Source organism: Tachypleus tridentatus, chromosome 13, assembly GCF_004210375.1.
Source record: "Tachypleus tridentatus isolate NWPU-2018 chromosome 13, ASM421037v1, whole genome shotgun sequence".
Classification (NCBI taxonomy): domain Eukaryota; kingdom Metazoa; phylum Arthropoda; class Merostomata; order Xiphosura; family Limulidae; genus Tachypleus; species Tachypleus tridentatus.
The window spans coordinates 33480235-33492661 of NC_134837.1; the positions used below are offsets into that span (position 1 = coordinate 33480235).

The window sequence follows — 12427 nt, forward strand, 5'->3', positions numbered from 1 at the left end:
CACATTGGAGAGCTCTGCTTTCCATCAGCCACCGCCCCTCTCTAAAATATGATTTCAGAATTTTTTAAAATTATCTAAGTTGTAACTCCAAATGACGTGAAAATGTTGGTTTTTCTGCTCCCCAACTAACTCTCTGCTGCCTTATGCCCCCACCCCCAAATAAAGAATAGCATAGAAATATTACTGTCTACAATGGATTAATTATTTATGATGCTTTCAAAAATAAAAATATTTGTCTCTTACATCATCTATTTCACTGTTCTTCGCTCTGCGATATTTACACGTCTAAAATACGAGCAAGGAGAATGATTTATCTCCTTAAAATTTAACAAAATGGACAATGATATTTTAATTTATATTGGCTATATAAGTTTAGCCCGGCTTAGTCATTGCTGATAATACGCGTTGTAAATATTTTAACAAGGGTTTTGCCGAAGTATCACTTAGATTAAAATGAATTAAATACTATAATTATACACGACTGTTTCGTGTACAATTTTAAACAATACATCTTATAAGTCATTAAATAACTGATGGCGTATAACTTTGAAGAATTCACAAAGTTTTAGTGTGTGTTTTTTCTTAAAGTTTAGAAAATTTGTTCTTTTGTACGGCGTTTCGATCACTTTGTCAGGATACACTAAGTTTAGGCTAAATTGTGACCCAACCTACTCTTTCAAATAAAGGTTTATTTACCAGTGAACAACCAGTTCGTCTATAGGTTTCTAACCACTTATAAAGGACATTGTTTTCTTTGTGTGTGCGTATCAGAAATTTAGTTAAATTACTAGTAGTCTGAAGAAATGGTAATTAACAGAAACACAATAATGCCTTAGTATTTTTAGCGATAAGTTCGGTGCATTTAATTAGCAAGCCTTCAGTAATTTTTTTTATTAACACCTGGTTAAAGTTTTAGAATGGTGGTTTTTTTTCCTTCTGTTGTCATGCCCTTAAGATAGGTTGATAGTGTTTTTATATCCACGTGCCTAGCTTGTGTCCTCTTTTGCCAATGTGAAAATGTCGGGTAGGTTTTGAGGTATTTTGTAAATGTTTCCTGGAGGGCTGTGTTTATTGTACACTTTTCTTAGCATGTGGTTGATTCTCATTCCTGGAGTGAACAGGAATTGGGTTGTTCTGTCGCATTGATTTCTGTGAGAAGCGTGGTAAAGTTTTGTACAAAGAGAATGGGTTTTATAATTAGGTTTGATGAGAACGGGTGTTGTGGGTTTATTTGTACGTTAATATTGCCTTGTCTGTGTTATTTAATTCATTTGCGACTTATATATTGCTGTTTTTGGCAGTAACTGGCCAGTATTAGTGGAACAGTATATTCTGTTTGGGGTTTCCTCATCAATGGTATTTGGTGCACGTGCTGATGTTAGACACGCGCATCTTTACCATATACTTCTGTTATTCCGCTCATTGTGTAACTTACACAACATTTCCTAATCGTATTATTTAAAAAAAATGTTCGAAAAGGATAAAGAATACAATTAGCACGTGACAAAATATAAAAAATAAAATAAGAAATTCAAACATCAAAATGTAACATCACAAGTAGCTTTGAACAAATGTGTAAACGTTTAACTATGTATCTGATTTACCATTGTTTATACAATAGTTTACACATTATTACTTCATGAATATTTGACGAAAATGTAATTTATATCCAATAATTGCAGTTAGTTCTACCAATAATGCATTTTACGCGTGCCAAATTTTCCCGCAAATATATAATTAATTCAACAATAACAATTAAATGTATTAACGTTGTTTTTTTATTGTTTCATAAATAGAAAAAGAATAAATTAATAAAAAGTCTTAACGCCATATATCAATAATATTAATTATTATTTGTGAGTTAATTATTCAATGTAGTCTATATATTATGTAGGTACTAAGTTGTGAAATCAAAGACAGTAAGAGACTGTTAGGCTTTTCTTTTTTTCGTCCATGTAAATGTACAGTCCTACTAACTTTTACATAAATCATTTTAATGCCTAATTTGTTCTGTTGTGAAAATTAGTTAAAATTTTGAAAAAAATATTTCTGCAACAGCGAAACAATAAGCAACAACCATTGCAATCAGTGCCTTAACTTTCATATAAAAACTGCCGATGAGTAAAAGAGAATTTTGAGTTTACTAAGAGTTTAAATGAATAAATGTTTTTTGTTATAAAGTCATGTAATTTCTAACCGTTTTAATATATACGTATTTATGTTTGTAATTAATTTGAAAACAATGTTGTTGTTTTCTTCTATATTCTTACATTTGCCTGTTTCCTGAATACGTTTTGTGAACCTAATTATCACGTGTGTTTTGCTTATTGTTTATACTTTTTAGAAACACGTAATTTGGGTATATTTCAGGTTGTGTCGCTGTCCCCCCGTCTGAGGCTCGTTAGGTCGTGTCGATATGAGCTCCGCTGAGTCGGAGGAACAGTCAGATGAGGAGCAGCCCATATTCCGTCCCTTCACAAGGGAGTCCTTGGCAGCCATTGAGGCTCGTATCGCAGAGGAGGCCGCCAGGAAGAAGGAGCTAGCTCAGAGAGCGGAGGAGGGGGCGACAGGTGGAGGCTTGGGGGACGCCGAGTTGTACATTCCCACCCATGCGGAGGAGATCCTCAAGCCTGATCCATTGTTAGAGGCTTCCATGCCCCTGCCTAAGACACTGCATTCAGAGTTGCCTCCAGAACTGATTGCTACTCCTATTGAGGACATAGATCCTTACTACGAAAACAAAATGGTAATTAATGTATCTTTTAATTTATAATGTTGCAATTATATATATATATATATGTGTGTGTGTTGGGCTCGGCAGGGCCAGGTGGGTTAAGGCGTTCAACTCATAAGATGAGGGCCGCTGATTCGAATCCCCGTCGCACCAAATATGCTCACCCTTTCAGTCGTGGGGGCGTTATAATGTTACGGTCAATCCCACTATTCGTTGGTAAAAGAGTAGCCCAAGAGTTGGCAATGGGCGGTAATGATTATCTGCCTTTCCTCTAGTCGTACACTGCTAAATTAGGGACGGCTAGCGCAGATAGCCCTCATGTAGCTTTGCGCGAAATTTAAAAAAGAAACAAACAAAAAACAAATTTATATGTTGTTATTTTTATGTGCTTTTCGTTCAGTTTTAGGTTTCTAGTTTTTCTTTTGAACAGAAGGTATCAGGCGTGTCAGTTACGTTACGTCTTTAATAATTTAAGCATTTCACTACTCTGTTATAGAAACACGAATTTAGGAATTAATACAAGTCATTAGAAAGAAAAAATTACATTATTAAATGAAGTGTTCCATTATCATAGTGATTTATATTATGCATTGTAAAATAAAATAATAGGCTGTAAATTAACTAACACTTTCCTATTAGTGGATGTTCTAGTAATATTTCTTTACATAGAGGTTAGCTCGTTCGCTCATGTTAAAGTATGTAAATAGTAAAAAATAAATATTCAAATTCGTTTATAAATTACAGTAAGCTACTAGAAATAATTATGTTGGTATTCGGTGGGAGAACTTGTCCTTGTATTACAGTAAAAATACATTTTGTAAGAATATGAAGTAAATTACTCTTTATTTGCATGGTAATTGATGAACAGATAGAGGAAGGAAAACGTACATCACTGAAAGTCGTCTGTTGCTTTTGTTATTTAACTAGACGGTAAAAAATGCATTTTTTATCCTATTACAATAATGGAAATCTGTTACATCACAACTTTTTCGGTTCATTAAACCTGGTTAGCTAACCTAGCTTTTAAGTGGATTTTAGGTTCCAAATTATTGCCCCAAACTTACTCTAGAAGTAACTTTCTGGTAGAAAAGAAGAATTACGCTTGTTAACTTTTTGTATGTAATTTTACATCTCGTATTTAGTGTTAAACAAGGTCAAATGTAACAAAATTAAGATATAATGTAAGGCGAAATACTCAAGTGTTTTCTGCATAATTATAAATTGATACACTATTATATTTATTATTTAAAATACGTGAAACATGTTGATTAAATCGTGCTCATACATTCAGACCTATTTTATCTGATTTCTATGTTGTAATCAGACCATGGTTTGGAATATAGTCACGTGAGGAGTTTGTTTGCGCACAGCTACCAAAGGGCTACGTGCCCCTTAATTTGTAGCGATAGACGAACGGAAATACCGCTATTACATCTCCCACTGTCAACTCTTGGGCTATTCTTTACGAAATTTTAACGATAGTAAGTGTCAAATTTTAAAAATTCCACGGCTGAAAGGGCAAGCCTGTTCAGTTATGAGGTTCAAACCCTCGACCTTCAGCTTGGAAGTCCACATTTCGTTACCATTAGGTCGTGCTCATATGATCACAACCGTCATTCGAAGATGCGATGTTAACTGTCTAGTGGAAGAAACTGTTACATTTTCTAGCGGCTTCTCAACACGTGTGTTTCTGAGGGCTGTCGAAATGAATGCGTGGAAATCTGATGGCTTTTTATGCAGGTCACAAAAGAATCCAACCAGGTTAGATTAAAATACTTCCATCAATAGATAATTTAGTTGTATTTAATTACAAATATGTTGGATTATATTACTGTGAGACATTAGTCGAGTAATTTTACGAAATATAATTATAATTGCTGAAGATAATTTTTATCTTCACGACTCATGTATGTTTGTCTAGTAAACAAGCAACTTTTAAATCTTACAAAATGGTGTGTGAACAATAACAGCTTCAAAAGGAGCGTTTGTTCTTATTATTTCTTTTTAGTTGTTGTTATTTTCTTATATTTATATGGTGCGTTCAATGAACTGCAGTTAATTTTCGAAATGGCCAGGTGGTTAGGGCGTTCTACTGGGTATCTTAGGGTCGCAGATTCGAATCTCCGTCATACCAACATGCTTGCCCTATTAGCCGTGGAGGCATTATAATAAAACGATCAATCCCACTATTCATTTAATCTTAAAATTCTAAATTATAGACGGCTATCGCAAATAGCTCTAATGTAGCTTAGCGCGAAATTCAAAAACAAATAAACAATTTTCGAAAACCTCAAAAACTTAAATTATTTGGTCTGATATTCAAACTAACGTTTTTATAGTGCTCTGGGTCTTTCTCTTATTTTATTTAATTTATGAATATTGTAATATTTAAGTGTTAATATAGCGATCTCAGATAAGAACGCAAACAGATTGGTTGTTGTTAAACACAAAGTTATGCAGCAGTGAATTGTCTATGCTCTGCCAAATACAGGTATCGAAACCCGATTTTTAGCAGTGGTTAAATGGGGAGCAGACACAAACAGATTGTCTACATCGTGAGTTTCAGGTCTTCATTTACTAAATTCTTACTAATGCAGATACTTCTCGAGACAAACTTGTAATATCAAGAGACAACCCTTTAATACCAAACGGCACTTGTAAAACCACTAAGGTTTAATTATAATTTATAAGAACGATTTGCGCGTGCTGTACTTGTCACGCAGGTGCAAGTTGTAATACCACGGACGACACGTTTAAAATCTGTATATATTTGGATTACGGCAAATTCTTGGAAAATCAGTGTCGCCACGTGCAGCTTTATGGTATCGCATTCCTTTCCAAGGAAAGATATTTGATACAGCAAAGAAACTTAACGGCAGAGGAACACCAGCCTCGAAGTTACTATCTATAGCTTAGTGAATAACAATGACAAGGGCAGATAAATACACCCGTAAGTGGATGTTAAATATGTACATCTAGGATTGTTACTACCATTTCAAATCCAGGCCCGGCGTGGTCAGGTGGTTAAGGCATTCTACTCGTAATCCGAGGTTCGAATCCCCGTCACACCAAACATGCTCGCCCTTTCAGTCGTGGGAACGTTATATGTGATGGCCAATCCCACTATTCGTTGGTAAAAGAGTAGCCAAAGAGTTAGTGGTGGGCGGTGATGACTAGCTGCCTTCCCTCTAGTCTTACACTGCTAAATTAGGGATGGTTGGCGCAGATAGCCCTCGTATAGCTTTGCGCAAAATTCAAAAACGAACAAACAAACAATACTTATATCCTTACTGTACACAAGATAGTGCACAAAACTCTCGCTTTGTAAATAAGTATAATTTCGAGTGCATGAGATAAAAGACAAACTACAGAAAACTGTACAAAAGATTTACTATTGAACACAAGTTGAAGCGTATTGTGTGTGTTTGTTGAAAGTTGTACAAAGCTACACCACGAAGGATATCTGCACTAGCCGTTCTTAATATTGAAGTGATTAGACGGATGACCATAATACCACGAGATGAAAATTCTGGAGTGCATGGCCAGAACACAACGAGATGAAAGACCTGCAGTGCATGGCCAGAACACCGAGAAGGTGACTTTACAAGATAAAGCATCAGGTCGCACGTATAATTCCATGGCGCTTTTACGAATCATAAGGGAAGGAAGTGGTGTTCATGCCATTCTTTTCTCTGACATATCTGTGGCGTCACCTGACTGCTCATCTAGGGGCTTTTAGTTTGCTTGAACGTTGTCTTACAATCTTAGAAGCCGATATATACATACAGCGGAGTGTTTGATTGACAGTATGTGTGGTCTAAGACTGACTTGTTGTCTATCAAAGAAGCTTGTGGCAATAAAAATTGCTCTATGAGTTAGTAATACATAACCATGACGCTCAAAGTAATTATAATAAACATTGGAACAGGTAGTTCCAAGGGCAACATGAAATATAGTTCTTATAAGTTGACATAAGTACTTCTAAGGGCAACATGGGACATGAAACATAGTTCTCATAAGATGAATGTTGACTTTTTAGCACAAAGCTGCATCGTGGGCTGTTTACGCTCTGTCCACCAGAGAAATCGAACCTCGGAGTTTAGCATTGACAATCAAGAAATATATCGTTAACCCAATGAGGCATTTAACGCTTAATGTTACACAGAGTTAAATCAGCAAAGGGGAATTGATAAAATAATAAAAACCTTATTATATTATTATTGTAAATTTGTTTAAGCTGTGTTTTTGAAACGCATTTTTAACTGTTTTATTTTTCTTCCTTACTTTAATAGAGAGTTAATGTTAACTTATAAAAAATTAAACTATTTTAAGAGGAATTTGTATCAGTTTTCCTGAACGTTTTTATTTGAATTATTTTTTGAGGTTACATCAAACGAGCTAAGTGTGATTTGGAGGCTAGTTTAGAACATATGTGATTTTCATATTATAATTGTTAGAGATTTTCAACTTTACAGTAAAAAATTATGAAACTCTCCCCAGCATAAATTCGCTTTTTTTTAAAAAAATGTACAGTATCTTTGAAAAAATTACAATTAGTGAGCTTAATATTTAGCCCCTACACTAATCCCAGTTTGCTTATTTTCCCTCTATAAATTAAACTGTGTGGAGCAAAATTATTGTATGAAATTTCTGAATAAGAAAATAACTGTAACGAAAAGCAAAAACAGGACTAAAATGAATAACATAAAAATCTTCAAGTACTTAGATTATTTAGGTTTGTATAATGATAAAAAATACTCCTTATTAACGAAGATCAAATTAATCATAAAAATACTGGAAGAGTTATACATATAAAGAAATATTTTAAATTGAATATCATGACAGCATTACTCTAACATCGTGAAATTAGAACAACCTCTTTAAAGGCAATGGTGATCTTCATCTTTTGATTGGCTAAGCAGACAAAGGAGAGGTATATATTGAAGTTGATCTACGTCAGAGAAGTTTTGAGACTTTTCCCTCAAAGCTACACAAGGACCAATCGCAAGTAGCTAAGCCTACTCTTCTCTAGTTTCCCCACACACCAAAATTTTCAGGCATTGGATCTATAGATTCCAACCTCGGTATTTGGATTTATTGATCTCTGACATGGCCCGTTTGTTACGATAGTTTGTCTGAGTCAACTTTTCTTCTTGTCCTCCACCTCTGCGTATCCGGACTTGCCTTGCCTCCACCTCTTCATCCTTCACGCCTTGTTCAGATTTTTTTTATCCTTGTGGTCACAACCTTGACCATTTCCAATAATTCACAATTGGCATTTAGGAACGTTAATCCATACGATCTAAATTCAACAACACCTCGAACAAAGAGAAGGAAGATTGTTTAATCTTCGAACATTCCTGGTTATTAATTATTTCTTTAGAATTTTTTCTCATCCAAATAACTACCAGAGAGATAGATAGCTGTGCCTAATTTTGAACTGGAATACTAGAGGGAACTTGGCTATTCAACAGCACTCACTGCCAACTCGTGAGTTAATCTTGCCACACTGACTAGTGAGATTTGGCTGTTACTATTGTAACACATTAACAATCTCAAAGTGTTTTGCCCTTTCTGTAGACAGAATGTGAACCATAAACCATTTAGATACTCCAGGCTTTCAATAAATCAAGTAGGATATATTTTCTTCAAATAAACTGGTTAAACAACAAGACATTATTAAATGATTTAGGTTTTTCAAGAACGAAAATGAATGTGAAATAAGTTACAGTAAGGCAATAAAAAGTGTGTTAACAATATGGAGATGGTAAACACAAATCAACACATAAACAACAAAAAAATATTGCTGCTTTTATTAACATAGCAACCGTACTCTATTTTTTTATGATTATTTCAGTCCACTCCATCAAATTAATCCGTTAAACAATTCGGTGGAGATATTCTGGGAAAATCGTCAATAATAAATGAACTTTTCATGCCACCACTGTCTCATAACATAAATGTATATCAATTTCATTAATGCAGAGGGCGTTGCAAGAACATGTGCAAAACTCTTTTGTTTTTTTTTAACCACACAATTATGTCAATATTTTAGTTGATATTCTCGAGTATATATGACTATTAATGCGATATACTCTCATCAGAAAAACAACAACAACAATAAAAAAACAGAACCACCTCCCTAGTGGGGAAGTCGGGCGATTATTTGAGTAATCATTAATGATATTGCATTATATCGGCAAGTGTTGATTAAAGTGTAAAATTTATCATTTTTACTTAGAAAGGCCATCTATATTTATTACACTTGCTGAAAAAAAAATATTATTTGAACTTACAAATAAGTAAAATAAACACATTAATAGAAAGGAAAACTGGATAATTTTAACACTAGTGTTATGCTTCAAGTAATATCTCATTGAAATTCGCAGAAAACAAAAACTGATAATTTGACAACAAATTTCAGATCAACAGGTCAACAGAAACGGTGTAGTTTAATTTTTGTCCGGTAGGGTGCTGTTGTATATAAAACAGATCAAAATGCAGATACGATGATAATCAATAGCCCTTTAAGTATACTTGATCACTGCAGCTATAAGATACTTTTATAAATATATTAGCATTATTTTTCAATATTTGGCATTTTAAAGTGTTATTTCTGGAAAAGAAAAAATAAATTACTACTGTTAAAAGCTATATATACATATATCAGAATTTTCTCATAATTTATCGTAATGCCAAAAGAACAATTTTAAGTGTTCACACTAGCTTCTCAACATGAAACATCTTCTTACACTACCTCATGGCATTTCCAGATATCTAAGCAATATAAGTATGACGAGGCTTAAAATACGAGGAGTATAAGAGATGAATTTAGGTTTGTTTGTTTGTTTTGAAATATCACGTAAAACTACACGAGGGCTATCTGCGCTAACCGTCCCTAATTTAGGAGTGTAACACTAGAGGGAAGCCAGCTAGTCATCACCACTCACCGCCAACTTTTAGGCTACGCTTTTACAAATGAAAAGTGGTATTGACCGTCGCATTATAACGCCCCCACGGCTGAAAGGGCGAGCATGTTTGGTGTAACGGGTGAATTTGAACGAGATAAGAAGCGTGTTCTAATATATGGGTATATTATATTCGTTTTAAATTTTCTGTGATGCGTAAAATGAATTTCATTTCATTTGGGATCATAAACGTCAAAGTGAATGACCACTTTATTGTCACGCTTTTCTTGTTTTTGTTGTTTTTGTTTATTCCCATGTGTTTATAATAATAAATGGCATAAAATAGATCTATGTATTAACCTTGTTTAAGATAAACTTAAAAATACTTCATTATTATTATTATCCTTTAAAATAAAATTAAACCATTGATTAATGCAATATATGTATAAATGGAAAAAAAGTAGATAAAACAGAAGTGCCTTGACAAAGTGGTCATTCATAGTGACCTTTATGGTCACACAGATTTTTACAAGTCGCTGCCAAAGAGGCCTGTTGTATAAAAAATTATGGTTCCTTGCTTCACGATTTCCCTTTCGCGTAGGAAGCTAAACGAAGCGAAAGAACCTCTCATTTTTGTAACTACAGTACGATTTTGGACAACAGCTAGTAACGTTAAGTAAATTATGACAGTATATCTGTGGTGTGAACACAGCGTATATCGAAGTCCGATTTGTAACCTTTTAGGCCCTCGATGTTCTGCTGAGCCATCGAGAAGTGGGATGAACCCCGAACCATATATTTTCTTCACTTATAAATATATATAGGCCCGGCATGGCCAGGTGGGTTAAGGAACTCGACCAGTAATCCGAGGGTCGCGAGTTCGAATCCCCATCGCACCAAACATGCTTGCCTTTTCAGCCGTGGGTGCGTTATAATGTGACGGTCAATTCCACTGTTCGTTAGTAAAAGAGTAGCCCAAGAGTTGGCGGTGGGTGGTGATGACTAGCTGCCTTCCCTCTAGTCTTACACTGCTAAATTAGAAACGGCTAGCGCAGATAGCCTTTTTGTAGCTTTGCGCTAAATTAAAAAAAACAACAAATAAATAAATATAAAAACACGTTTAATATATAATTTTGAATTATGCACTTAAACTCAGACAGGTTGGTTAGAAATAATCTTTAGCCCAACTGTGAGGTCTAAATGTATTAAGTAACCAATCAGCTGTTGTAGGAATCGTCTAAGTGAAGAATGGTATTGGACTTTCACTCTTATAGCGCATCCGAGGGTCCAAAAGACACAGTGCATTGTTTTAGGCAACGGTATTCCAATTACGTCAAGCCAAGTGCACTTGGAACCTGATTCTCTGACCCTCGGACCTCTTTATTTGCTCTTACTGTGATACAATATGTATTGAAATTTATAATTAATTATCCTGTGCATCTAACTCGACTCTAACTCATTGTTTATAAATTAGTATCTGCAAGATTTATTCCGAACTCTCAGCCAAGCTGAGACGATAATATCCACTTAGAGACAGTTTGTTATGTGAATAAAAACAGGAAGGTTAGTGTTGTGTATGTTTTGCTTATACGCACACTTTGTACTCTTTCTGAATGTAACAATTATAGCCAACCAGCTAGATGTAAATCTTCCACTGTGTTATTTGAAATGAAAGGTGTATCAGGGCCCTGTACTTACTCGTCAAGTTTACTTGTTACTTGTGGAGCTAAAAAAAAATGTTGCCAATAGGTTAGCTTCATAAGTCTACATTCGTTTTTATTTTGGCATGAATGTCTAAAAAAATGGTTTGAATTTCGCGCAAAGATACATGAGGGTTATCTGCGCCAACCATACTTAATTTATCAGTGAAAGACTACTGGAAAGGTAGGTAGTCATCACCATCCAGTGCCAACTCGTCTTCCGCTGGTACAGCGGTAAGTCTGGAGATTTACAACGCTAAAATTAGGGGTTCGTTTCCCCTCTGTGGACTCAGCAGATAGCCCAATGTGGCTTTGCTATAAGAAAAACAAACACACACGCACACTGCCTACTCGTAGGCTACTCTTTTACCCAAAAATAGTGGGTTTCTTTGTTGTTTTTAATTTCGCGGAAAGCTACACGAGTGTTATCTGTACTAGTCGTCCCTAAATTAACAGCGTAAGACTAGAGGGAGGGGGACTAGTCATCACCACCCACCGCCAATTCTTGAGCTACTCTTTTCACAAACGAATAGACTAATTGACAGTAACATTATAACGCCCCACGGCTGAAAGGGCGAGCATGTTTGGTGTGATAGGGATTCGAGCCTGCGACCCTCAGATTACGAGTCGAGTTCCTTAACCACCTGGCCATGCCGGCTGAAAGGGCGAGCATGTTTGGTGGGACGGTGAATCAAACCTGCGAACCTCAGATTGTAAATCAAGCGCCATAACCACCTGGCCATGCCACGACCGTAAAGCTAAGAGACATATAACTTTTTGTTTTTATGAATTATTTTAATTTAAAGTATGTGCACGGTATTTGTACGGCCACTTACATCACAGTGAGTTAATGTTCTTGCTGCCTGGAGTTTTTTCATTTACGTTAATATTTAATATCAAACTAACGCAGGTAAACACGATGTCATTTATGTAATGAAAACGTGGAAGAATACAAGCGTGCCCTAATAACGCTGACGTATTTGTTGTTTGGGTGCGGCACGGTGTGATGCGCAAATGGAGCATGGCGTTGAAACCAAACAGACGCCAATGGCAACATATTTTGTTTTGTTTTTTGTGCAAGATGC

The 12427-nt window shown here is 35.3% G+C and overlaps 1 protein-coding gene across 11 annotated transcripts in view; it reads left to right on the plus strand.

Moving 5' to 3' along the window:
- LOC143237166 (sodium channel protein para-like) overlaps positions 1-12427 on the plus strand; it is a 232121-nt gene that overhangs the window by 136795 nt on the left and 82899 nt on the right. For 10 of the 11 annotated variants that reach the window (XM_076476122.1, XM_076476124.1, XM_076476120.1 and 7 more), the window contains exon 2: positions 2371-2746. In XM_076476122.1, coding sequence (XP_076332237.1) covers positions 2417-2746 — 330 coding nt within the window. In that variant the 5' untranslated portion in view covers positions 2371-2416. Of the gene's footprint in view, positions 1-2370; positions 2747-4128; positions 4496-12427 lie in introns of those variants that run through there. The other variant, XM_076476126.1, reaches the window with a different exon arrangement.